Source organism: Myodes glareolus, chromosome 8 (genome assembly GCF_982192425.1).
Source record: "Myodes glareolus chromosome 8, mMyoGla1.1, whole genome shotgun sequence".
In the NCBI taxonomy this organism is placed as follows: domain Eukaryota; kingdom Metazoa; phylum Chordata; class Mammalia; order Rodentia; family Cricetidae; genus Myodes; species Myodes glareolus.
The window spans coordinates 109111951-109138082 of NC_142033.1; the positions used below are offsets into that span (position 1 = coordinate 109111951).

Sequence of the window (26132 nt, forward strand, 5' to 3'; positions counted from 1 at the left end):
GGCAGCTCATGGGAAGTTTATTAGTAGCAATACAGACACCAGACACGTGCAGGGTTGGCCAGACTGGAGTGGCAGGTCCCTAAATCAAGCCTCTTTCTGTCGGGTGGTGGATCTGGGCTCTGCCCGCACTGGCGCACCTTGCAGAGAGGCTGCGGGCCATAAGAGGAGAGCCCTGGACCCACAGTTTCCAGGGCATTACATTCCATGGTGGGCAGCCTGATCCTACCTTTGGACCCAGAGCATTTGGCAAAATCTTAGATACACAAAGAGCCGGCAGAATTATTATTTAGCCCCATCTGAGAACCACCCCTAAGCAGGAAATACTCCCCACCCCAGGAAAACAGAACCAGTGTTCAGGCCACAAACACAACTGGCTACAGAGTCTGGGGTGGGTCTGGCAGCTTCTACAGGGCTGGGGTTTGACAAAGGGGAGTAGATGTCCTTAGTTCCAGGCTCAGTCTTCATCCTCGCTGGCATAGATGTGTGCTTCCCAGCGTTCTGCCAAGAGGTTCTTGTGTCTTGTTACTCGCGTGGCTCCCAGGACCTGCACACAAAGAGGTGTATATGGACATACGGACATATGAGCCACCCCAGCTGCCTCCCCGTTGACAACGTGCAGGAGGGTCTGGCACAGAGCAAGGTGAGATCCTCCCCTCCTCTGCTTCACACTGTCTACTTCAAGCAATGTGGCGTAGGAACGGACTGACTTCTGTTGACTTCCACAGCAAAGAAATCACGCCCAACCACAGCCTAGAAAGGGTCACATCTATAATTTCAGCACTCAGGAGGCTGAGATTAAGGAAGGAAGAATGTGAGTTTGAGGCCAGCTTAGTTTGCTACATAGTGAGACTATCAATAATAATAATAATTATTATTATTATAATTTCTTATTTGCAGCTCTTCCTGTTGAAATCTCTGTCTTCTGGTTAAAAGAAAATAAAACAACAACAACAACAACCCCCCCAACAAAACCTCATTCAGATCTTTATCCATAATCTGTACCCATGGCAGACATCACAAGTAGATCACAGCACAATCTACCCCAGGCAGACTCAACCAACAGAGCAGATTGTCAGTGAAGTAGCATCTAGAAGAAAGGCCCCGAGAGACCAGTGCTATGGCAGAGGTACTGACAGGAAGGGACAGACCGCATCCCTTCCCTCTGGAGTTCTCTCACCTCTGAGTTGACACGGTCTGAGGAGTTGATTCCGGCATACTGCACGAAAGGAACAAGAATCAATGTTCACCCTTTCTGCCCAGGCCCTGCGCCCACCTGAAAGTCCTCTCACAGGGAAATCATCCTTCAGAGCCCATCTGTTTCCACATACCATGGGGTCAGGCTGTGAGACCGGGCGGGTAGGGTCAGACATGTGCTGTTCTCTGTGGTGTGCTTTGGACCCTCCCAGCACGGCCCGGGTACCTGGTACCTACACTTGAAATCAGACTTAGGGTTTTGTTTGTTTGTTTTTCTTTTTTTCTTTCTTTTTTTCACCACTATACTAACGAGGAATTTGTTTGTTTTTCTTTTCTTTTCTTTTTGGTTTTTCGAGACAAGGTTTCTCTATAGCTTTGGTGCCTGTCTTATAGACCAGGCTGGCCTCGAACTCGCAGAGATCTGCCTGCCTCTGCCTCCCTAGTGCTGGAATTAAAGGTGAGCGCTACCATCACCCAGTTTAAAATTAGACTGGTTTTGTGAGCTCAGTAGCTTTAGAAGTTTTGATGCCGAGACGAGATGTTGAAGCTGTGATTTCTGTGCATCCCGCAGGCCGCGGGGTGTGGCCGGCAGATCCCATGCCTGTGGGGGCCCAGATGCTGCCCTGAAAGTGTGAGGATCTGAGTTCGAACCCTCGGAGTCCACGTGAAGCTGAACGTGGTAGTGTGTATCTGTGATCCTATTGTTCCGTGGGGGCAGTGGCAGAGACAGAAGTGTCCCCGAAAGTGGTGGGCCAGTGAGCCTGGCCACACAGCAACAGAGAGAACTCGGTCTCCAGGAAGGTGAGAAATCTAACCAGAGGTTGTCATACGATCTTCATACATGCACAGTGGCACTCGGGTTCACATACACAGACCTTATGAAAATAATGGTGTCGAGCCGGGCGGTGGTGGCCCACGCCTCTAATCCCAGCACTTGGGAGGCAGAGGCAGGTGGATCTCTGAGTTTGAGGCCAACCTGGTCTACAGAGCAAGAATCTGTCTCATAAAGTAAAAACAAAAACAAAATGGTGGTAATGACCATTTGACATTTGTTTTCTTCCTCATTAGTCTTTGACCTTTCACCCCGAGAGTGACCCCACACTAAGTGTCCCCTCTTATGTGCCCTCTCAGACTAGAAACCCAGGGATTAGCAGAAACACCCAGTCCCCGTGGGCAGCAAGCGGCCACAGCTCTGTCCACTCACCCACACCTCCTTTTTTGTCTTCTGTCCCAGAGTGGCGTCCTCAGGGGCCTGTACCTTCCACACCAGGCCTGAATGCAGTTGCATGGGGGTGAATACTGGGGATTCTGACACTTCATAGCTGCCGGTGATGCCTGGGGGGTGGGGGCAGAGACGGTGTCGTCAGGGAGGGCGGGCAGGCTGTTTATCGTGCTCGGGTCTGGACAAGAATCTGGAGTCTTACAAAGACAGGTGAGCAGACAGGTGGACAAGCAGCTCACTGTGACAGACTGGCTGGAGTAGACACCAGGAGAGGTTTAGACAGACAGTGAGCCAAGGATACTGGGAAGTAAGGTGGGGAATTTGTCATTAACCAAGAGGAGCAATCAATCAATAAGATAAGCAGTCGCTAACCTATACGGGTCCAATAACAACATTCAAAAAATCTAAAGCAAAGATGGCATAGTCTCTCCAGAATCTACTTCCTGGGAGAGATCTACTTCCTCCAGCCCTGAGAACTCAGGACAGAGCAGCCGCCCTCTGGAACCCCGCTCACCAGATGCTCGGGAGGAACTCCGGGAGTCTTGCTCCTCTTGGTCCGGCACTGGGGAGAACACCTCCGGGAAGAAGGCATTTCTCCGCTCTTCAGCCACCTCTCGCTCCCTCCGCAGGACGTTCTCCACCTCCCTTTCCAGCAGGTCAGACTGTGACTTCTGCAGCCTCAACGCCGGGCCTCCGGCCACCTCCCAGCCCCAGGTGTGGGAGGTCGCAGCCTGCTGGGGGACATCTGGGACCTTGAACTGCAGCGGACGTAGGTGGAAATTCTCTAATTGCACGACACCCACATTGGCACGCAGAGGCTTCGAGTGCTCTTGTTTTGAGCTCGGAGACCTTCTAGAACATTCTGAGACATCCCTTGGAGATTCTGTTGCCTTCTGGAAGGCCACAGCTTTGGTGTCCTCTGTGGAGACACCATTTGGCTTGCTGTATACTCCAAAGGCTGAGAAATCTAGTTTGGGGGTCCCAGGGCCCAGATATGGCTGGTAGGCATCCGGTGGGATCCGGTTGACCTTTCTTGCCTCTGGAGCTGGGTCAGTGGCTCGGGCATCTGGGTTGAGGATGCAGTCGGAACTCAGGCTTCTCTGGAGTCCAGGCCGAACGTCCTGGGAGGACCAGTCGGGTGTGGACGCCCTGCCCACCTGCAGACCCTCCCGACGATGGTCTTCTTCTCGCTGTGTCTCCTGCACCATATCCCTCTGCACATACAGGGATGGGCGGCCCCTGTCTCTGCGCACGGGAGACTCGGTCAGGCTCACCTTGTTGAGCAATGGCCTACTGGGGATCTGAACCAGCTCCTGATGCCCAGCAGGCCGCCCAAGCCCCCTCTGTTCCCGCAGCTCCGCCTCACGCTCCTGGGCCAGTCTAATCTCTCTCTCGATGGGCGTCTCTTTGGGGGTCTCAGGAGACTCTGCTCGGGTCCAGTGGCCAGGGTCGTTAGCTGCACGAATGGGCTCAGCTGGGGAAACGTGGACAGTCTTCTCTGAAGTCACCTCCTTCGCTGGTGGCACAACAGGAACGGCATAGCCATTGACTAGGTGGGGCCTGGCGGAGGCCTTGGGGGCTTGGCTGACCCCTGGTGGGGCTTGCACAAAGGTCTCCCTGGTTGTGGGGCTCCAAGTAACGGGGTTCGTGTTCGCTTTCTCCAAACTCAGGAATTGTTGCCGAGCAGCCAGGAAATCAATCTGTTCCGTGTCCACCAAGATCTCATCAGTGGATTTGGGCCGGGGCTGGCCAGTGGGCCTGGACTCCCCCTGGAGTGTGGCCACCGTGCTGCCCTTCCTGATGGCCTGGCTGTGGATGACCGCCCAGCGCTCGGCATCCAGGTCCCTTGGCTGGCTGCGGAGGGCATCGTTGGTGCCATCCAGGTGGTAGGCCTCCATCTCTTCATCTTCATCCTCCAAGTACAGTGACCTCGGAGAGGACTGGCCGAGGAAGACTTGCCTGGCGGAGGACACACCTGTTCTCTTTACATCTGGCCTGGTCTGGTACTCAGGGGACCAGGTCTGCAGATCCTCATGGCTCCAACCGTCCTCAGGCCCGACACCCACCAGCTCAACGGTGTAGCTGGTGTTTTCATCCAGCACCAAGCTGGTGACACGTGCTGAATGGGGGTTGCTGAAGATGGGGTATCTGGTCACACGATCCATCTCAAGGAGTCTGGGCGTGCGCGACCTTCCTCCCAGGAGTTGGAGATCTCCAGGCTCACTTAGGGAGGAGAGGACACCAGGTCAGACAACCCAGAGACAGGGTCAGCTTCAGGGGACTGCAGGAGACCCTGACAGGCAACGCTTTTTTTTTTTTTTTTTTGATTTCCGAGACAGGGTTTCTCAGTAGCTTTGGAGCCTGTCCTGGAACTAGCTCTTGTAGACCAGGCTGGTCTCAAACTCCCAGAGACCTGCCTGCCTCTGCCTCTTGAGTGCTGGGATTAAAGGCGTGCGCCACCACCGCCCGGCAAGGCAACCCTTCTTGAAAACCATCCCAACCCCAACATGGCCTCGCCCCATAACATCTGAGCTCCTAGACGTCCCTGAGCTTCAGAGGAGAAATGTATGTTCCTGTCTGAACTCGGCATCCGCTCTTCCTGAGACATACTCTCACGTTGTAGGGCAGACTGTGTTAAACTCGTAACAATCCTTGTGCCTCAGCCACCCCACTACGTCTAAACAGTCTGCAGGCTGAGTGGCTGCTCCATCCTGCCTGCCAGCCACCCCCCTGAGTCTCTGCAGGCCTCCCAGCACGGATGCCTCCCCTCTAGCAGGCCGCCCTTACCTCACTAACTCCCAGACGGAAACTTATTTGCTATCTCTGCACTTGACCTTCACAGCCCTAGAGCTCTGGCCCTTGGAGACTAATGATGCCAGGTGGGCAAACTGAGGCTCAGAGAGTGTAGCAAAGGCCATTTCCCAGCACCTGGGACCTCTGTCCCATGAGTTCCTGGTGCCATCTTCACAGCACCTGCCTCAGTGCCACAAAGCCAAGAACCGGGAGTGTCTTGAACCTTGTCCCTGGACCTGGGTAGGGCTCAGAGCCATAGATGACACCCTGACCTGGTATCTAGGGTTCAGCCTTTCCCCCAGCTCCTTCCCTGGCACTCAGACCTGCTTTTGCTTTTGTGTCTTCGGTTTCCTGGAGTTTCCAGCTGCCCCCAATCAAAGCTCAAGGCCTGACTGTGCAATCCAGAGGGTCACCAAGCTCAGCAAGTGTGTACAACTGACCATGACCCCAGGCTCTCACTGGGGGATTCTAGGCGGGGCTCCACCCTGACCACGCCCCCAGCCCACTCACTGGGGGATTCTAGGCGGGGCTTCACCATGACCACGCCCCTAGCCTCTCACTGGGAAATTCTGGGCGGGGCTCCACCCCGGCCACGCCCCCAGCCCCCTCACTGGGGAATTCTAGGCGGGGCTTCACCCTGACCACGCCCCTAGCCTCTCACTGGAGGATTCTAAACGGGGCTCCACCCTGACCTGTCCCTAGCCATTTTTTTTTCCAAGACAGGGTTTCTCTGTGCAACAGCCCTAGCTGTAGACTAGGCTAGCCTTGAACTAATAACTCCACCTGTCTCTGCCTCCCCGAGTGCTAGGACTAAAGGCATTTGTGCTGCCATCACTGGCACCTCAAGTGGCATTTCCTAGCAATCCTCCTGTGGAGGGCAATCCCTCCCTGTGCCGCCCACACTTTGCTCTCCCTCCAGAGCCTTGGAGAATGGGAGGATTCCATTCTGTCTGGGTGGATATTCCTAATTCATAGGCAGGCATGTCATAAAGACTGACTCAATGAACTCCGCTACAGTCCCTGGGTGCTGTCTCCCAGAGCTGTTGAGCACCCATGTTCATGTGCTGACTAATGTGTGCACAGTCAGTCATGACCTCTAGAGAAAGGGTGTCATCCTTCCGCAAGGTGGGGACCTCATTCTTCCCCAGTGATTCAGGTCAGAGGGTGGAGCTCCTGGTTGGGATTCAAGGCCACTGGGCCCCTCTCTGTGGTGGGCTGGGCAGGGAGGAACAACCTTGCCAAAGATCTATAAACCTGAGTTCCGCTGGGTGTAGCAGCCTACTCCTTCAACCCCAATACTGGGATTCAGAGGCAGGAGGATCTCTGTGAGTTCTAGGCCAACCAGGGCCACATAGAGAGACCCTGTTTCAAAAATCAAAAACAATATCAGCAGCAGCAGCAACAAAACCTAATTTAGCCCTCCGTGCCTGGTATAAACACTCAGCAGATGCTTGTCGTGTCTGTAGATCTGATCGATGAAATTTCAGATCCAGCAGGGGTTTTAGGGTCCCCAAAGGAGCCACTGCTTGATAGTGGTTGGCAGCCAGTCTGCAGAAGCCCTGGTGGGGACAAAGGGCCCCTTCAAGGTATTCAGCTCTCCATAGGGGTCTGTTGTTAGTTCTGTCCTTCGAGGACAAGGGGGCCAATTTTGTCTCTGCCCCAAAGGGCACAGAGAGGTGGAGTTACAAGTTCCCCTAGCGGTGATGGAGCCCGTTCTTTCCCAGCTAGGACCTCCTCCTCCAGGAAGCCCGCTCTACCCAGCCACACCCTGGAACTGTGACTCCCTACAGAAACTGGGTTTATGGTCCCTGCAGGCACACCTGCTTGCTCTGGCTTCCTACCCACAGGGCAAAGGTGCCTTGGTGGGGCCAGCAGGTCACCTAGTAGGGTGGTGTCCTTAGGAGTCCTCTGTCCTGTCCCTCAGGGCCTCCTTGTTGCCTAGACAGCTAGCCCTGGGGACACCAGTCCAAGGCTGACCCTGACGCTAGACCCTGGGCCAGCCTGAGCATTCAGACCACAGCTTCTCTGGTGTCTGCAAGTCAGGCCCCGAATCCATGGGCTTACAGACCTCTGCCTGGGAGAACATCTATGGTTTCAGTCTCTTTCTCAGTGGTCTGGGGCTTGGGATTCTGACTTTTGGGGTGCAGGTAAAAGTCCTATCCACATAGGTCCAGGAATTATTTCGAGTTAGCGGGTAATAGCAAGTTCTCAGATCCAGGAGGACAATGTGGGGCCCCAGCCAGGGTCAAGGCTGGTGGAGGTAAAGACCGGGGGTAGGGGGGGAGGACGACTCCCTGTAGGCACCAACACTGCCAATAGGCACACCACAAACAGGTTCTTCATCTCCCCATTCCAGCCTCCCTGCTTCCCCAGCCTCACCTGCCAGCTCCAGGTGCCCAGGCCGCCTCCCAGCCTCAGGCTCTGTCCTCTGCAGCGAGGCCCCTGGGCTCTGCCCTGGCCTCGTGTTGCCAAGGGGACGGAGGCCCCACCCAGGAGCAGGTGTGTACCTCCTCCCCGTCCCCACCCGGACATGGGAAACAAAGTTCAGAGAAGACAGAAAAACGATACTCAGCCTACGAGGGCTGGCACGGTGCCCGCTGCGGGCCTTGGCCCACAGAGCAGGAACCGTGTCTCTGCCTGGCTTCCCCACCCTCCCCAGTTTTGCGAATGGGGGCTACCCCTGCCCAAGATAGCACAAAAGCTTGTTGCTCCCGTGGAATGGAGAGACCGAATCCCAAGCCTGGGCTGGCTCGTGGGATCCCTTTGAATGTGGATCTCTTCCAGTCAATGCCCCTTTGATGGAGCGAGACTGAAGGACTCATGTGGAGTCTCCAACCTCGCAGGCCTCGTGGCTGGAATTATGAAACTCGGGGTGAAGGTCTCAGGTCGCTGTTCTCTGGGAGGGGTCGGTGGGGCTTTGGATTGGATCCTAGCCAACTGTCTGAGCCTTATTTTCTCATTCAGGAAATGGGAATTCTCCAGGTCACACTCACACAAAAGTTCACATGAACTATGAAGCTTTCTGAGAGGCCCAGAGAAACCTCATACGGAGAAACAGGCCTGTTATCCCAGAACTCAGAAGGCTGCGGCTGTGGGATTGCTTTTAGTTTGAGGTCAGCCTTGGCTACACAGTGAGACCTGTCCCAAAAACTCAAAAACAAATAAAATGCCCAGGAACATTGGCCAGACAGGCGGGGTTTACACTCCAGGACAATGAGGAGATGCAACGGCCAAGGCCCTCACCATCGCCCTCTGGGTCCAAGTGGCTGGGATTCCCGACCCCCTACCCAGGGCTGGCTTGAGGGCCCCCACTGATTTTCTGTCCTTTCTTCCCTTCGGGTTGTGGGGTACACCAGCTTCTCCCAGGGTCCCTCTGGACCTCCATCCCTGTTAGCGGAAGTGAGCACATCCAATCCCACAGGTCAGGCAGGATCTGAATTCATAACTCTCTCCCCACATTTTGGGCACTCCCACAGGGAAACTGAGTCCCAAAGGGCCCCCAGCTTGAACCCACACACCTGACATCTTGGAAACCGAAGCAGGAGGATAGCTGCAAGTTTGAGGCCAGCTTGGGTTACAGACTTTTTATTCAGGCCTGGAAAACCCAGTGTGCTAGGAACACAGGGCTCCCAGTCAGCTCTTCCATACAGACAGGGAAACTGAGGCCAAAGGAGAAAAATTTTCCAAGACCACAGAGAGAGAAAGAAATGGGGCCTTTACTACTCCTTGGAATGTAGCTCAGAGCTTGTGGGGTGTCTATGGGGACCTCTCCGCCCCCAACCTCGCAGTCCAAGGACATAGCAGATATGAAAGCCAAGGCCCTCAGTGGCGTCCCGCAGGGCCCCTCACCTGTCTGAGTGCCGCAGAGTCCTGGGGAAGGTCCACCGTGAAGGGTGCACCCTGAAGGGTGCAGTGGCCGCAGGGGAGAGAAGGCTTCTCCTGTGTCCTGCTGGGCCTGGGCCTGGCCTTTTTATGGCTCCACCACCGGGAGGCCGCACCCCTTCCCGCCCAGATGAAACCCAAGAACTACAGCAACCTGGCTCTGCACACTTTCTTTTCTTTTCTTTCTTTCTTTCTTTTTTTTTTTTTTTAATTTCTTTCTCTGGGAAAGTCAAGAACATGGGGTGAAGGGTGGGGCCTCGTCACAAGTCAAAAGCAGAAGGGGGCAGCAAGGGCACTTCAGCCGAGGCTCAGGGCTCGAGGGACTCAGGCAGACTCAGAGGAGGAAGAGGAAGGGATATCATGACCATGGCCGTGGCCACGGGTCACCCCTCAGGGAAGAGCGCTTCTCCTCCGGGCCACAGGAAGGACAGGACACAGACCCTGTGGCCTCTGCGTGCCCTACTGCAGCTGCGGGTAGTGACAGGGCCCCACAGGTGGTCCTGCACCCTGCACACCAGGCTGGAGTCCCAAGGAAAGGGACCTGGACCGGGCGTGGTCCTGCGAAGCCAGTGAGGGAGGAAAGGGCTGAGCCAGCGCCTGTGTGCAGGGCAGCGCCTCTGGAACCAAAGTGGCTGCTGCTGCCTGCCCACAGGTGGGTGATCCCCTGCCGTGGCTCCTGTCTAGCCAGGTGGCAGATGGGGGATTCCCTTACTCCTACCTAAGGTGTGTGTGGGGCAACCTAAACCTGCCTGGAAATGCTAGGCTCCACAGCGCTGGCAGACATACCCCGATTGCTGGGTATGGTGTATGTGGGAAACCGAGGGCCCTGGTCCAAGCCAACTAGACAAGAGGGCAGAGGTGACTCCAAGGGTCCCAAAATTAGCACCAGGAAGAAGGGCCCAGTGTGTGCATGGTAGGGGGGACCCAGGAGAGGGACTGGCTGACTTGGGGCCTTGCCAACAACGACCCCATCTTGGGGGTGATGTTTCCATCACCAGTGAAGGGGTACCCCCGTTTTGAGCTCTGCTACTTACTGGGGGGAATCCACAGGTGCCCGTCCTCCACCCTAGGACTTTGAGTCTCAAAAGAAGTGTGGCCTCACCCCATCTTCCCACATTAGGCCGCTGGCACATTAGTCGAGGAGACCCTCTCTTTAGGTCCCCATCGGAGAACCCCCAAAAGTAGCAATAAGGCACAGACAGGCTGGCCTGGGGAGGCAAGGGGACACCAGGCTGAGACCATGATGGGTGTGGGTCGCCAGTGTAAACCTGCTGTGACCTGGAGTAGGGGGTCCCCATTCTTAGCAGATCTGAGATGGGTCGGCCTGTCTCTCACCAAGGGAAGACGCACGGCTCAGAGGTTTGGGGTGAGTGTGGAGAGCGGTGACGGACAGAGCGCCCCCCACCTGCGACTCGAGGTGCACAGGGACCACACACGTGTCTGGGGCCCGTGAGGCAGAGGGTGAGGGTGGGCAGGCGCCGGGGAGGGCCGGGCTGCTGGGTGGAGTGTGGAGCGTAGGACGGGGACGGGGGCGGGGGCGCCCCGACGGGTCACATGACAGAACAGCATCTACAGCGAGGCTTCTTCATGTCAAGATCCTGGGCATCGCTGGGAGTAGCTGAGGGCCCGGTCTGGTTCTCTTCCTTGGTGTCTGGGAGCTCAGCTGCACTGCCATTGAGGGGTGCCGGCTCCCTGGGGGTGGTGGCTGCATCTTGGATCACCAGGAGCTCAGCCTTGATGGTGTCCTGCAGGCCTAGTACCTTCTTGGTCTCTGCTTCATCTTCCACATTCTGATAACCCATGAAGACCATGGTTACTGGGGGCTCCTGACCGGGCTGGATGCCCGGTGGGCCTGATGTGGCCTCTCCTGGCTGAGCCGCGACTCCTGTAATCTCCCTCCTTGCCGGTGTGGTCCTGGTGGCATCCTCTGTGAGTCCCCGAGGCTCCGCTGGCCCGGCTGTGGACCCTGCCTCGCTCAGTGTGACCTCATCGGCCTTGTGAATGAGTTCATCCACCTCGGAGGAGCTTAGCGGCTGGATTCCATTCTCAGCGATGCCGTCCACGGCATGGACCACTGTGTGGGGGCACACGGAGAGAGTTAGCAGGGGAGATGCAAGGGCAGGGCAGGGCAGGGCAGGGAGACTATAGAAGATGCCTCACTGTGATAGCCAGTTCTTCTGCAGTCTGGCGTTCCAGCGTTCAAGGAGACTGAGGAAGGATTGCCACGAGTCCCAGCAATTCTCCTAGCCTCGGCTTCCTGTGTGCTGGGACAACAGATGTGCACTACAGGCCCGACTCGCTTTCTGAGTTATGGTGAGCTAAGGATAGTGTCTCCTCACCAAGGGGACCAACTGTCTGCAGCCCCAAAACACACCTGCTGAGGCCTGGCAAACTCCTGGATCCTAGACTGTGGGTGGGCGGGGGGGAGACAGGGTGGCCCCAGGGATCCAGGAAATTTCAGAGCTACCAACTCAATCAGAGCTACTCAGATGTCAGCTTCCCACCCCCTGGAAGAGAAGTCGCTGTGTCTGGCTAGCCTCTTGGTGATACTGGGGTGAAGAAGACAGGGTCAAACCTCTCCCATGGGCCTCGGCTCTTGAGATGAGAATCCATCAGTCTCGAAAAAAACAGAGCCCCTGCTGTTGCTAAGCAACCAGGGTCCAGTCTCGCTGGTTCTGGGTCCCCAGAGAGAGGAGAGATGGTGGAGTGGCAGAGGGTGGGATGTGAGTGGGACTCTGCAGCAGACACCAGCCTCAGTGTCCTTAAACAGACGCGCCTAAGACGCCGCGTGTGCTCACACAACATACCAGTACCGAGCACACAGCACGGTCCCTCCACGTGTCACATGGAGTATCATGCAGCCGTGAAAAGGAGGGAAGCTCTGGAATACACTGTAGACACTGTTCATTGAGAAACTCACACAGAAGGCCACATAGTGTGCGACTCCATGATGGGAAATGCCCAAAACAGTGAAATCCTGTGACCAGAAGCGGATGCATGAGTGATGGGGGTTGGGGACCGAATGGGGAGAAGTTTGTGGGGATGCAGAACTTCTTCTGGGGCAATGGGATGCTCTGAAAGCAGATAGAATTATTGTACACCAAGGACCAAACCTCATAAACCATACATTGTAGAAAGAAATACGGGATATGTATTTATTTCTTAAAAATCAGGTGGGAAGGGGACCAGTTGGACTTTATGGCTCCCGCTAAAATTGTTCCTGATTAGATGTGCCCTAGTTCCTTCAAAATGAATTCCCCACAGCTTAGTCCTGGAAAACACCTAGAAAACCAGTCAAGAAAGCTGGAAAGAACAGCCTACAATCCCCCAGTGAGGGTCTAGTGACGTGGTCAGATGAAGCCTTTCCCCAGAATCCCCTAGTGAGGGGCTGGGGGCGTGGCCGAGGTGGAGCCCCGCCTAGAATCCCCCCCCCCCGTGAGGGGACTGGGGGCGTGGTCAGGGTGGAGCCCCGCCTAGGATTTCCCAGTGAGGGGATGGGGGCGTGGCTTAGTCCTTAGCCTTGGCCTAGCATTCTGGAGGCCTGATTTCTGTCTCTAGCACCACCAGCACATAAAAATCCAGTCTCTTCTACAGCTCCCAGTACCCCTCCAGCCAGACTGCGGTCCCTTCTCCCCTGTAGCCTTTGCCCCAACGGGCTCCGGCCAGGCGCGCTGTTCCCTTCTCTTGGCTGGCAACTGTGGGCCTCTGAGAAGCTCCCTCCTCACCCTGCTCTGAGTGGCAGGTCTGAGCTTTGCGATGGTTGAAGCTGCCTCTAGGTTCCATTTCAGTGCCCAGCATACTGCCCAGGTTCTGAATGATGGACTGGGAGGGCGACCTGGGCTCTGCCGGTTGCCCCTGCAGGAGGCGTGGCTTCTCATACCTTTTGTTTCGTCCTCGTAGACTTTCACGCCCTGAGGGAGTGGGTCCCGGGGGAGCAGTGTGGTGCTGGATAGCACCCTGGTCTCCCCGGTCACCTTGTCCTTCTCCACCGTGATCTCCACCGAGTACATGGCTGACAGGAGAGGCACGGGGTTACCCTAAGGCTCATCCTCCCTCAGGCGCCCCCCACCGGGCTATGACCAAGCCAGGGAAGAAAGATAGCAGCAGAGCCAAGCAGCGATGCCAGTCACACTGGGGACACTGGGCACAGCACCCAGACGTGACCCTCTCCTCTCTACACCCTTCCGCAGCTCCTAATGTTAAAGGTTCAAGTCAGCATTCTGCTCAGAACCCACAGCCCGCGCTTCTGTCCCACCCAGGACCCCATGTCCTTGTGCACTGCTGAGCCACCAGACTCTGGCCTCGAACTCACAGAGATCCGCCTGCCTCTGCCTCCCGAGTGCTGGCATTAAAAGCGTGTGCCACCATGCCCCATGAGATGAATCTCAACAGCAACTGCCCAGGCAGGCACTGACCGTGTTCCCCACCAACAAGCCCCCTCATGGCACTATGAAAAATGCCAAGCCCTAACGGCCACCCTTAGTGTCCTAAGCCGACGTCACACTGACCCAGACAGGGTCCGCAGGGCTCCATTGTAGCCTGATGTCCATCTCCACTGGCTCGTTCTCTCTCACAGTCACCTCCAGAAACATCTAGAACATTCCCCTGCTGACCCACACAGCATAGTTCTCTGGCCCAGTGTCTGTTCTCCGCGCAGCCACCAGAGGGCACTCGTAAGCACGCAGCTGAGTGAGTAGTCCTACTCTTTCTAGAGAGGCCCTCCTTGCAACTTCAAGGCCCCAAAACAACTTCCTCCTTTTCCTCAGCAGGTTAATTGGACGGCCACTTGCACCAATCAGAATACCAGCTCCCCCTTTTCCATGCCGGGTTCCGTAAGCATTTGCTGAACGAATAACTGATTGTTAGTTAATCATTCATCTCTAAACCTAAATACCTACTTGCAAGGCAACCCCGCTCACTTGGGCAGGATGTGCACCACACAAAGTCACTGGCTGAGGAGATGTGGGGGGACGGGAGGAACGGCATCTGGTGGCACTTCTGAATTAAGAAACGTCCCTAGCCTTCTGAATTTGAACCCTGTGCAAGAAATTCTAGGCCTCCGGCGGCCCTCCCTCCCCCAGGACTTTGTCTAGAGTAGTTATCAACTAGTATTGCTGGGGTTTGGGGACAGAATACATCAGGTCCCACGTGAAGTCAGCGTGATGCCGGGACGGACCCCTGGAGCAGGCAGGAACTGACACAAGCGTGTTCAGGCATGTGGGAGCAAGTTCAGCCTGTGTGCCAGCTGAGGTTAGGAATGGAAGCCGCTGGGCACTGGGTTAGAGCCCCCATGCCGGCTGGTGGGTGGGTGTGCCGCAGCCAAGCAGATGGGTACTGAGGTCTGGGTGAACCCCACCCTGCCAGCCTCACCCTCCAAGACCCAGACAGAGTCTCAGACGGTGGCCAGACCAGGGTGGGGAGTAGGGGCTAACCCACCTGCCTTCATCATGGTGGATCCCCCCGGAGTCCGCACTGGCGTGGAGGACATGCGATTCTCTGCACCGGGCACAGGGTGGAAAAAAAGATGGAGTCAGAGACAAGATCACACGATCACCTCAAAACATCCCTCCAGGAGCTTGAATACAGACCCCTAAAATACCTGGTCCACAGACATAGCCAAGTCCCACACACAGACTAACATGTTCCGGAACCCCAGACGCTTGACTCGCTTGAAACCCCAGACCCCAACACATGCACCTGAACCCCAGACCCCAACACATGACCTGAACCTCAGACACCAACACACGCACCTGCATCTGCCAGACCCCAACACATGACCTGAACCTCAGACACATGCACCTGAACCTCAGACCCCAACACATGACCTGAACCTCAGACCCCAACACATGACCTGAACCCCAGACCCCAACACACGCACCTGCATCTGCCAGACCCCAACACATGACCTGAACCTCAGACACATGCACCTGAACCTCAGACCCCAACACATGACCTGAACCTCAGACCCCAACACATGACCTGAACCCCAGACCCCAACACATGACCTGAACCCCAGACCTCAACACATGACCTGAACCCCAGACCTCAACACATGACCTGAACCTCAGACACATGCACCTGAATCTCAGACCCCAACACATGACCTGAACCCCAGACCCAACACATGACCTGCACCCCAGACCTCAACACATGACCTGAACCCCAGACCTCAACACATGACCTGAACCTCAGACACATGCACCTGAATCTCAGACCCCAACACATGACCTGAACCCCAGACCCCAACACATGACCTGCACCCCAGACCTCAACACATGACCTGAACCCCAGACCTCAACACATGACCTGCACCCCAGACCTCAACACATGACCTGAACCCCAGACCTCAACACATGACCTGAACCCCAGACCTCAACACATGACCTGAACCCCAGACCCCAACACATGCACCTGGACCTGCAAGACCCCAACACATGACCTGAACCCCAGACCCCAACACATGCACCTGCCAGACCCCAGCACATGCACCTGCACCCCAGACCCCAACACATGACCTGAACCCCGGACCCCAACACATGCACCTGCCAGACCACAACACATGCACTTGAACCCCAGACTGTAACACATGCAACTGAACCCTAGACCCCAACACATGACCTGAACCCCAGATCCCAACACATGACCTGAACCCCGGACCCCAACACATGCACCTGCCAGACCACAACACATGCACTTGAACCCCAGACTATAACACATGCAACTGAACCCTAGACCCCAACACATGACCTGAACCCCAGATCCCAACACATGACCTGCACCCCAGGCCCCAACACATGCACCTGCACCCCAGACCCCAACACATGATCTGAACCCCAGACTCCAACACAAGCACCTGCACCTGCCAGACCCCAACACATGACCTGAACCCCAGACCCCAACACATGCACCTGCACCTGCCAGACCCCAACACATGACCTGAACCCCAGACCCCAACACATGCACCTGCCAGACCCCAGCACATGCACCTGCACCTGCCAGACCCCAACACATTCACCTGAACCCCAGACCCCAACACATGACCTGCACCCCAGAACCCCAAACACATGTACCTGCACCTAAACATCAAACCTGCATTCCCCAGACCTATGCATGCCCAGGGCCCCTCGCCTCATAGCTAGCCCAGCTGAACCCCACAGACTTCTCATTGTTCAGACAAAAATGATTATCACAAAATCCCTGAGAGGCCTGCGTGGATTTTCTTTTAATTATTAATTTTTAATTCTACAGCAAGACCGGGAGACAATCTCCCTATGAATAATTAACAGTAAATCAGGTCAGAGAGTCCTAAGACCGTATTGCCAGCCATGCCAGCTGCACTGGGCAGGAAACACACGCTCAATAGAGATCTCAGAAAATAGAGACCTGGGCTGGCGTGGTACTGCATGCCAGAGGCTGGGGAGCTCTAAGTTCAAAGCCAGCTTGGTCTACATAGTGAGCTCCAGGAAAGCTTGGGTTATGTGGATGAGGACTTTGTCTCAATAAATAAATAAATAAATAAATAGGGCTGTGTTGGGGCTCAGTGGACAGACTGCTCGCTTGACCCGCAGGAATTCCTGGTCCCGTCCCTGGCACCACACAGAACAGCACACTGACACTGTTATTCCCAGTTGTCCGGAGGATCTAAAATTCAGGGTCATCCTTGGCTACACACTGAGTTGAAAGCCAGCCTGGCTGTCTGAGCCTCTGTTTTTAAAAAGTGTATTTATATATGACACATGTGTGTATGCACACACACACACACACACACACACACACACACACACACATATATATATATATAATATATATACATACATACACACACACACATATATTTTTGGAACTTGCTCTGTAGACCAAGCTGGCCTCTAACTCAGAGATCCGCCTGCCTCTGTCTCCCGAGTGCTGGGATTAAAGGTGTGCACCACCACCGCCTGGTAACTCTTTTTTAACGTGTGTGGTATATAAACTTACTCCTGCGGTGAGTACAGGAGTGTGCATGTGCGGACGGAAGCCTGAAGCTGACACACTGTGCATCCCGCGACTGCTCTCCACCTTTTCTGAGTTTACTCTATTTTAACTAGGTGTATCTGTGCCTGCCTGTCAGGTCCCCTGAGGCTGGAGTTACAGGCTGCTGCGAGCCATGATGCTAGCTGATAAGGCTGTGCCAGCCAGCCAGAGAGCCCAGATCCTCCCGCCTTGGCGTCCTCCACACTGGGATGACAGATGTTAGCCAGAGGCTAGCTGTCCGGGAACGAACGTCACGGAGAGTGGATGTGAAGTGGTTGTCTCAGCATCCGCCCCAGCCAGCTTCCACACTAGCTCCTCCACACTCACCCGCCATCCCACCTCTGACCACCAGAGGGAACCAGAGGCCGCATTTTCCCGTTGGAAGCTTACCTTTCGGGGTGCCCAGTGGCATCTGAAAAAGAGAAGAAGGATTAGAGCTGCTCCGCCTCCCTCACTGCCCTAAGCTCCACCCACAGCTGAAGAGTGGGCCTGCGGGGCTGGGAGTCTTGGGGAGACGGGCTCAACCCCTAATGGGGTCTCCAGCAAATTCTGTCAATCTGTGCCTAAGAGCTCCGGTTCAACCTTCGGGGCCCGCCCGCTCTGGGAAGGCTGCCCACGCTCCTCTTGCTCCGGGGGAAGGGTGTGTGTCCCAGTGCCTAGGGGTCTCCCTTCTGTGCCCAGCAAGCAGGGGCCGGCGCTCAGATCCACACAGACCAGGGCTAGACAGCACAGCTCCTTCCTAGCATCCACGGGCTGTGAGCGCGTCCTCGGCCGGCCCTGCCCCTCCTGGCAGCTGGCCGACCCCTAACTCTGGTCCTCCCTCCATCAAACGGAGGTTTAAAAAAAATGATTTATGGGCAGGTGTGGTAGCTCATGCCTTTAAACTCTACACTCAGAAGGATCTCTGTGAGTCCCAGGTTACACAGCGAGACCTGGCTCTAAAATAAATAAATACCTAATAATAATAATAATAAATAATACAACAACAACAACAACAACAACAATAATAACAACGTGGCGCTCAACTGAAGCAGACACACGGTACCTGCTGGCCTCTGTGTACATACGCACCCGCGTGCACGCACAGACATCACACCCACACAACAGAGAAATAAAAAACAACTTGGCCAGCCGGGTGTGGTGGAGCAGGCTTGCCAAGGTGGACCAGCTTGAGCAACACAGTGAGAAATCGCCTCAAAAGATCCAAAACTCAGGTCAGCAAGATGGTGGCTCACAGGGCAAGGCTCTTGTCGCCAAGTCTAAAGACCTGGGACCTACATAAAGGTTAAAGGGACAGAACTGACCCCACAACGGGACCTCTGGCCTCTGTGGCATGTTCTCCAGGAGACTATAATAGATAAAATTAAACATACGAATATTCGGCTAAGAATGGATCAGTGTTGGTTACTACTACAGTACGACTCAGGTCCTGGGTTCAATGCACAGCACCACCGCCCTCAAAAAAAGCAGTAGATAGGAAAACTTGAGGGTGGGCTCCATTTGGGGCCAAGGCCTGACTGCTACGGAATCGCCAACACACAGGCACAGAGATTGCTTCCACACAGAGGCAACTGAACCCCAGAGAGTCCAAGCAATATCTCTCGGGTCACACGGCCTGCATTTTCTTGCACTGAGGAAGTGGTGGGTATCAGTCAGGATCTGGCTTCTCCAGGAGACTCTTACCTGCTGAGAATTCACCAGGGCATCTGACTTTTGTTCTTCCTTGGCTGGGCTTGCAGACGGGGGCCGGACTGGGCTGCGGGCTGCGGAGTTCTCCTCTGGGGCGGCTGGTGCTGCCTCTCCAAACTCCAGGACATCAATTTCTTTCTCGAGCCTTTGTAGAGGGAGAAAGGTCACACACAGTGGCTCCTCAAGTTTAGGGTTTTGGTGCCAGTCCATGGTGGCGCACGCCTTTAATCCCAGCAGTCGGGAGGCAGAGGCAGGTGGATCTCTATGATTTCGAGGTCAGCCTGATCTACAAGAGCTAATTTCAGGACAGGCTCCAAAGCTACAGAGAAATCCTGTCTCGAAAATCAAAACAATAAAAAAAAAATCTTAAAAAAAATAAAACAAAACCAAACAGGGTTTCTTTGTGTAGCCCTGGTTGTTCTGGAGCTTGCTCTGTAGATCAGGCTGGCCTCTGCCTCCCAAATGCTGGGATTAAAGGAATGCCAAGCTTTTCTTTCTTCTTTCTTTTTACATTTATTCATCATTACACAGTGTCTGTGTGTGCACACATGCACAGTGCAGTGTGGAGGTCACCATATGAGTGGGTTCTGGGGATCGAACTCAGGTTGTCAGGCTTGGCAGCAAGCACCTTTACCCACTGAGTGATCTCACGGGGTCTATGTTTTGTTGTTTTGTAGGCCTGGTGATTCTGTGGCTCTCCCAGCCAGCAAGCAGCAGGGCTGAGCCCACTGTGTGCTAAGTTGCTTCAAACAGACTCCCCTTCCCTGTTTTCCCACTTACAACTGACAGGAAGGGTGAGCTTTGTAGGGACAATGGAAAAATATGCGTCACTATCACAGCACCAGAAAACTTCGGTACAAACAAATCCCCAAAAAACAATTAGGGCAGAGGCAGGCAATGCTAGGTAGGCCGCTGCAGGAGGACTGCTGCCAGTTCTAAGTCAGTCTGCGCTATAGAGATCCAGATTCAAAATAGCAAAAACAAAGAATTTTTAAAAAAGGAGGGGGAGGCAGTCAGGGACTGGGGGCGTGGTCAGGGTGGAGCCCCGCCTAGAATCCCCCAGTGAGAGACAGGGGGCGTAGTTAGTGTGAAGCCCCGCCTAGAATCCCCGCAGTGAGGGGGCTGGGGGCGTGGTCAGGGTGGAGCCCCGCCTAGAAACCCCCAGTGAGGGGCTGGGGGCGTGGTCAGAGTGGAGCCCCGCCTAGAAACCCCAGTGAGGGGCTGGGGCGTGGTCAGGGTGGAGCCCCGCCTAGAAACCCCCAGTGAGGGGCTGGGGGCGTGGCCAGAGGCGGAGTCTCATCCTAGCCTCATCCTTGTCCTTGATTTCACCAGCCAGGCAAAAATCAAACCAAAACCTCAGAAAACACTCAACGGGATCCCTAACTGGTTCATAGGAAGGAAAACAGAAGCCCGGGGAGTTCGTTGATGGTACTTAGCTCCTTTAATGTGTAGGAAGGCCCCAAATGCTATCTTTACACCGCTCCCCAAGTGGACAGGGAAAAATCTCAGCTAACCCCACAGACAGGGTCTCTCATGGCCAGACTGAATTCATATGGGCGTCCCTTCCTTGCTGGCGGGCAGTGTAGAAGTTGGTAATTTCCTTCTACCTTGACCCCTCTTCTCCGGGCCAGACCCCCATCAGCCCCCTGCCGGAAACACTTGTATTTTGTTACAGCCCCCAGGGAGGAAGGCTGCTCTCCCTGTCCGGACCCCTCTTCGGCTTCCTGCAGGCCCAGCTGCTTCTGTGGTCTCTATTAGGACTGCAAGGGCCAGCTGGGCTGGCGCCAGGAAGCCCTCAGGGAGATTGGTGGTGGTACCTCCCTTCCTCAAGGACTCCCGGTGCCTGGGCCTCACACACACTCCTCCAAGTGTTAGGAAGCCACAGAGGAGGAAACCCGAGGCAGCTTCTCTGTCCACAGCCACACTGGCTGGGCGCTGTGGGACTCTCAGTGAGGCACCTGCCCATTATCAACCCCTGGCCCCCTCCCCTACTGCCCACCTGGCGATGGACTCCTCCAGGACCCGGGCCTTCTGCTCATCCTCCTGCATCTGCTTCCTCATGTCCCCGTCGCCCTCAGAGGCCGAGGACGGCGTCCCCTCCAGCAGCCAGCGTTCCCGCAGTGCCTTGGACTAGGGTGGCAGGGAAGAGGCTCAGAATCCAGGCAAGGCCACGACTGGATCAAAGTCAGGGTTAGGATTCATGTAAGGTTAGGGTGATGAATGCGGTCAGTCAGGGTCAGGCTGGAGTCCAGTGACCTTAGTCCCAAACCATCCCAAGGGCCACACATGCCAGCACCCTGGGGGCCCCTCCCCCCAGCCCCACCTTAAGGTGTTGCAGCTGTCTCCTGCCATCCTCCAGTTGTCTCCGTTTGCTCTCGATCTCTGCCTGCTTCCTGCGCTTCTCCTGCGAGTGTAGGACCAGGTCAGGGCCGCACCACCCGCCAGGTGGGATCCAGGGGACCCAGCCCCCCCCCCATGAACCATACATAACACAGCTAGAGGACCTGGACATGGGAGCATCAGCAGACTGTGGGCCTAGGCTGTGACAAATGTGCCTCAGTCCCCCCCCCCCACTTGTCTATTTTCATTTCTGGGGACCCCTAGGTAACTCTCTGCTTGCTGAACCCAAATTCTGAGCCCCAGACGGTGCATCAAGAATCCTGGAACCTCATCCTTCCCGACCCACTCACGACCTCAAACCCACAGTGGGAGGAACTCACTGCGATGACCTGAAGCCGCTCCTGCTGGGACACAGTGTCTGTCGCCAGGACCCTGCATATAGGAGACAAAGTCAGATGCTTTACTACCTAGGCAGCCCAGGACTGTCGCCAACCCTAGACCCCCAGGCCCGCCAGAGGCTCTGCCTGGAGAGCTGGGGCGTACAGGAAAGGGTGCTGTTAGGCTTGTTAGCAGCTAATAGAGGGAGCGGGAGCATCACCTCCCAGGAAAGACTAGAAGATCTATCAAGATGATCCCCAGGGACCCTCCTCGGGACCAAGTCACACACAGGGATGAGGAAGGATGCCCTAGCTCCCCCATCAGCTTCCCACCCCTGCAAACTAAATGATAGCCCAAGATTCCAGAGACAGCGTGCATTTCCCCAGAACGCACGGCTGCAGGGGTTATAGCGCCAGGCACCTCCCGCAGCCCCCCTCCCACTTCCCTGAGGCCTTATCTCCACAGACTGAAATTACAGCCATGCTCAACACCCTTGGCCTGCACTCAGGCTTCCCTGTACCTCTCTGGGCTTCAGTTTCCCACTTGAGCAACTCAGGAGCAGGAGATACATCCAGCTCTGAGTTTGTCCAGGACTGTAACAGGGAGGCGGTCCAGCAGGCCCCACAGCAGAGAGCTTTCACCCAAATCCGCCCAGGCAACCTGGAGCCGGTGGCGCCTCCCCAGCCCGCACTTTCGGGTTCAGTTTCGTGACCTCACTTGAGGCCTGTGAAGTGACCTGGCTCCCACGCCCCGGCAGGTGACCCTGCCCAGCTGCTCCCTTCCTGGCAGGAAGGACCTTCCCTTCTCAGTGCCTCCCAGGGGCCTAGGAGAGCGAGCATACACTGATTTATCTATTTTTACAGGCCTGGGGATGGAATCCAGGACCTTGGCCGTGATAAGCAGGGGATCCATGATGACCACGCCTTCAGCCCTGTTTCTTTTTTTGTTGTTGTTGTTAAATATTTATTGATTTATTTATTATGTATACAATATTCTGTCTGTGTGTATGCCTGCATGCCAGAAGAGGAGACCCCATTACAGATGGTTGTGAGCCACCATGTGGTTGCTGAGAATTGAACTCAGGACCTTTGGAAGAGCAGGCAATGCTCTTAACCTCTGAGCCATCTCTCCAGCCCAGCCCTGTTTCTTACTGTGTGTGTGTGAGTGGGTGGTACATGAATTTGTACACATGTACACATATAGGTATGGATGCCAGAAGCCAGTTCTGAGTGTCCTTCCTCAGTCACCACTCAGCTTGTGGGTTTCTGTTTTCCTTGTTTGTTTATTTATTTGTGTTTTATTAAACAGGGTTTCTCTGTGTAACAGCCCTGGCTGTCCTGGAATTCGCTCTGTAAACCAAGCTGGCCCTGAACTCGGAGATCCGCCTGCCTCTGCCTCCCGAGTGTTGGGATTAAAGGCGGGCGCCCCTTGCTTTCTATAGTGAGACACTGCCGCACTAAATTGCCCATATTGGCCTCAGCCTTCGAAAACCCTGCGTCACCTGGGTCACGCATTGGGCCTGACTCTCCTCTCTTCCCTTTATCCTCAGTGAGGCTCCATGCAGCTTGATGGGAGCTCCTCCCAACAACCCAAACTAACTTCTCGCCCAGCCCTCTCCTTCACTCACACACCCTCTTGAGACTCCACTTGGTGCAGCCTGGCTCCCTGCCCCTCCTTCCTCCCTAGCCCACACATCTACCTACCTGCTGGTTCCCCGCCCCTCCTTCCTCCCTCCTGCTCAGTCTATTCCAGCCACTGAGACTCAGGTGCTTCTTCTACCCAGACCTTTGCACCTCCTGGTCTCTGCAGCCTGGCGCGTTTTCTCCAAGGCCCAACGTTAACATCCAGAGGGGCCTAGGTGCTGCTCCTGTGGCACCCCACATTCCCCCCTCCATTCTAGGAAGAGGGCAGAGGTGAGAGGCCAAGACTCCCAGGGCTCCGGGAGTGGTGGCGCACATCTCTAATCCCAGCACCCGGAGGCAGCAGCAGCCTACAGAGTGAGTTCCCAGCCAGCCAGAGGCTCTGTTTAAAAATAAAATTGGAAAGATTCAAGACCCTCTGAGGAGAAATGGGCCACGAGGAGTTACACACCCAGTGTGCTATTCCCCCACTAAAGAATCAGGTGGCCATTCAGGCTGGGCACAGGGACAGTGGCTGCTGGGCGGGTAGAGACAAGGCACTCAGTGTCCTCAGCTGGACCTCCTGTCTGCAGGCCAGCACGGACGAGAAAGTCAGGTGGACATAGCCAGTCGGCATAGAGACAATGTTCTCAGTCGTCCCAAGAAGACAACTTCCAGCCCTCTGGCCCAACGGTCCCCAGATTGGCGTGGCGTGGTCACAAGTACAGGCGCGCAGCTGAGCCCCTCCCGTGACCCTCCCCACCCCCGGGCGCCACTGCTGTGATGGATGGCGGGCCCGCGGGAGGCGGTCGCCCTGGCAACCTCGCTGTTCCCATGGCAACGCGAGGCCCTGAGTGTGGAGGAGGGACCTGCGCTGAGCATCCACCCCCGGCCCAGTGCTGAGGGGCTGTAAGGCTTCCACTTGCTTTGGGAGGGGGGAGAAGGGGTGTCGACTGGAGGGTGGGAAGGCCTTTTCTCCCATTTTGGTTTTTGGCGTTCCCACACGTCTCTCTGGGAAAGGTCTGGACCAGGCAGTGAAGGTTAAGAGGGGAGAAATATGCAAATCATTAAACCCAAGTCATATCGAAGGGCCCATGCCGGTGATTTCAGCAATAGAGTCTGAGGCAGGAGGACAGTGAGCTCAAAGCCAGCCAGCCGGGTCTGGTCTCAAAACGCAGAATGAAAAGAGACCGGGACCGAAGCAGAGAGGGCAAACACTCCCCAAGCATGCGGGAGGTCGGGGTCCGGGAAGCAGCTCAAACCTACAGAACTGGTCTACAGAGGGAGTTCCAGGACAGCTACAGTTACACAGAGAAGCCGTTTTGAAGAAAAACATGCATTTGTTTTAGTGTGTGTGTGTGTGTGTGTGTGTGTGTGTGTGTGCAAATGGAGCTGGGTATAATGGCTGATGGCCGTCATCCCTGCACTTGGGAGCCGAGGCTAGCCCAGGCTACAGAGTGAGGAAACAGTAAGTCACTGAGAACAGCCCCTGCAGAATGACCAAACCGAGGCCGTATCCCCAGAGGTCTACGCGCCCCACTTGTGAGATGGACTGGGCTTCCATGCAGGGCTGTGTCCCTGGACAGATGACCTGTGGGCTCCTCTGAGGACAGCGGGCACTGTCTCAGGGCTGTTGACACCCTGCAGCTCAAGGAGTCGCACTTTCTGGGGATCATTTTAAAGCACGGGGGGTGGGGGGCTGGATCTGGGCTCCTCTGCTGATGTGTGGGTGGCTGAGGACCATGGAGGGCGTTGTCTCCTAGCTCCCGAGATAACTCAGCTCCAGATGAGATAATGGGAATCCAGTGACGGTGGAGCCCAAGCCTTGGCTTCTAGTTTTGTTTTTGCAAGGCCCAGAGAAGTTATGCAACAGGCCCAAGGTCACACAGCGGACAGGGTGGATCTGGCAGGGATAGGAGATGAGGGGATTGCTCATGCTCCACAGCCTAGTAGCCAGCAGGACAGCAACGAGAGGGATCGAGCTGGTCAGGCGTGGAGCCCAGCGCCCAGAACATTCCTGCAACTAAATGAAAGTGCTGGTGGTGACCTTAGTCAGGAGGGGGTGGTCACAGGGCAGGTGAGAGGGAGCAGCTGAGCACCCCCCCACCTTCCCAATCCACCTGTCTGTTGCCCCCTCTCTTGGGGTACCCTGTGTCTCCTGGGCTCCTAGTATTTGACAACTTCAGACATGAGGTTTCAAGCCTGCTCCAAGCCCTAACCTAACCTCAGCGGTCAGGGTCAGGCTGGCCTTCCCTGCCCTGAACACCTTCAGCCTTTCCACCTCCAAACTAAACTGGGCTTAGCCTCTTCCTCCTGGGAGTCTTCTAGCCTCCCGCTCCAGGATGCAGCAGCCTCGGGCCCCGCCAAGCAGTGCAGCAGACGGCATTACAGACCAGCAGACCAGTGCCAGAGCAACAGATGCATTGGCGGAGTGGCTGGGCCCTGCCCTGGTCCTCGGGGTGGAAGGGAACTCTGGCATAGTCTAATGTAGAGACCGGTTTCCAGATGCCCCACCCCCACAACACCTCCAGCAGTGTCCGCTGTGACCCCAGGGCCTTGGTTTGGTGCAGACTCCCCCAGATCTCTACAGGCCAGCTCCCAACACTTGTTACCCGCTCTGAACACAGCATGTTTTGTATCCACAAGCTCCGTCTCCAGCACGATGTACACAGCAGCCACTCAATGACTGCGGAGCGGCAAGGCCTGGTCAGGGGAGGTCGTCCACGGGACCCTTGTCATGTGAGCCCAAGTGACTGCTGGGACCCACATGTCTACAGCGGGGCCCGGATGCCCCACGGCCTGAGCAGAGCGGTACAAACTGACATGCAAACCATTAGTGTCCCTGGGCAGACGATGGGTATGCAGATTGGACTATCCACAGAGGAGCACTCAGCCGCAGAGAAGAGCGAGGCTGGGACCCTTGCCAGAGTGAGGAGAGGCCACGGTGACACAGAGGTACGTGGGACGACTCGAGGGTGCCGGAGGATTGGAGCGGGGTGAGATGA

At 55.7% G+C, this 26132-nt stretch overlaps 2 protein-coding genes across 6 annotated transcripts in view; both read right to left on the bottom strand.

Annotated features, from left to right (window-relative positions):
* On the bottom strand, positions 1 to 10568 carry Misp (mitotic spindle positioning). 2 transcript variants are annotated; one of them, XM_048459527.3, is made up of 5 exons: positions 9059 to 10568; positions 2931 to 4639; positions 2399 to 2529; positions 1178 to 1216; positions 1 to 544 (listed from the first exon to the last, which is right to left on the bottom strand). In XM_048459527.3, the coding sequence occupies exons 1-5, from the start codon at positions 9328 to 9330 to the stop codon at positions 455 to 457; spliced, it is 2241 nt and encodes a 746-aa protein (XP_048315484.3). In that variant the 5' UTR covers positions 9331 to 10568; the 3' UTR covers positions 1 to 454. The 2 variants fall into 2 exon arrangements, with proteins under 2 accessions (XP_048315484.3, XP_048315492.1); XM_048459535.3 differs by lacking the exon at positions 9059 to 10568 and adding an exon at positions 7589 to 7681.
* Palm (paralemmin) overlaps positions 9259 to 26132 on the bottom strand; it is a 23280-nt gene continuing 6406 nt past the window's right edge. The window contains exons 1-9 of one of the 4 annotated variants that reach the window (XM_087909438.1): positions 22029 to 22169; positions 21511 to 21562; positions 21114 to 21194; positions 20790 to 20920; positions 18785 to 18935; positions 17492 to 17513; positions 14528 to 14587; positions 12972 to 13103; positions 9259 to 11165 (exon numbers count right to left, since the gene is read on the bottom strand). In XM_087909438.1, the coding sequence (XP_087765564.1) occupies positions 10642 to 11165; positions 12972 to 13103; positions 14528 to 14587; positions 17492 to 17513; positions 18785 to 18935; positions 20790 to 20851 (951 nt within the window). In that variant the 5' untranslated portion in view covers positions 20852 to 20920; positions 21114 to 21194; positions 21511 to 21562; positions 22029 to 22169 and the 3' untranslated portion in view covers positions 9259 to 10641. Of the gene's footprint in view, positions 11166 to 12971; positions 13104 to 14527; positions 14588 to 17491; positions 17514 to 18784; positions 18936 to 20789; positions 20921 to 21113; positions 21195 to 21510; positions 21563 to 21728; positions 21845 to 22028; positions 22170 to 26132 lie in introns of those variants that run through there. The other 3 variants (XM_087909435.1, XM_087909437.1, XM_087909436.1) reach the window with 3 other exon arrangements.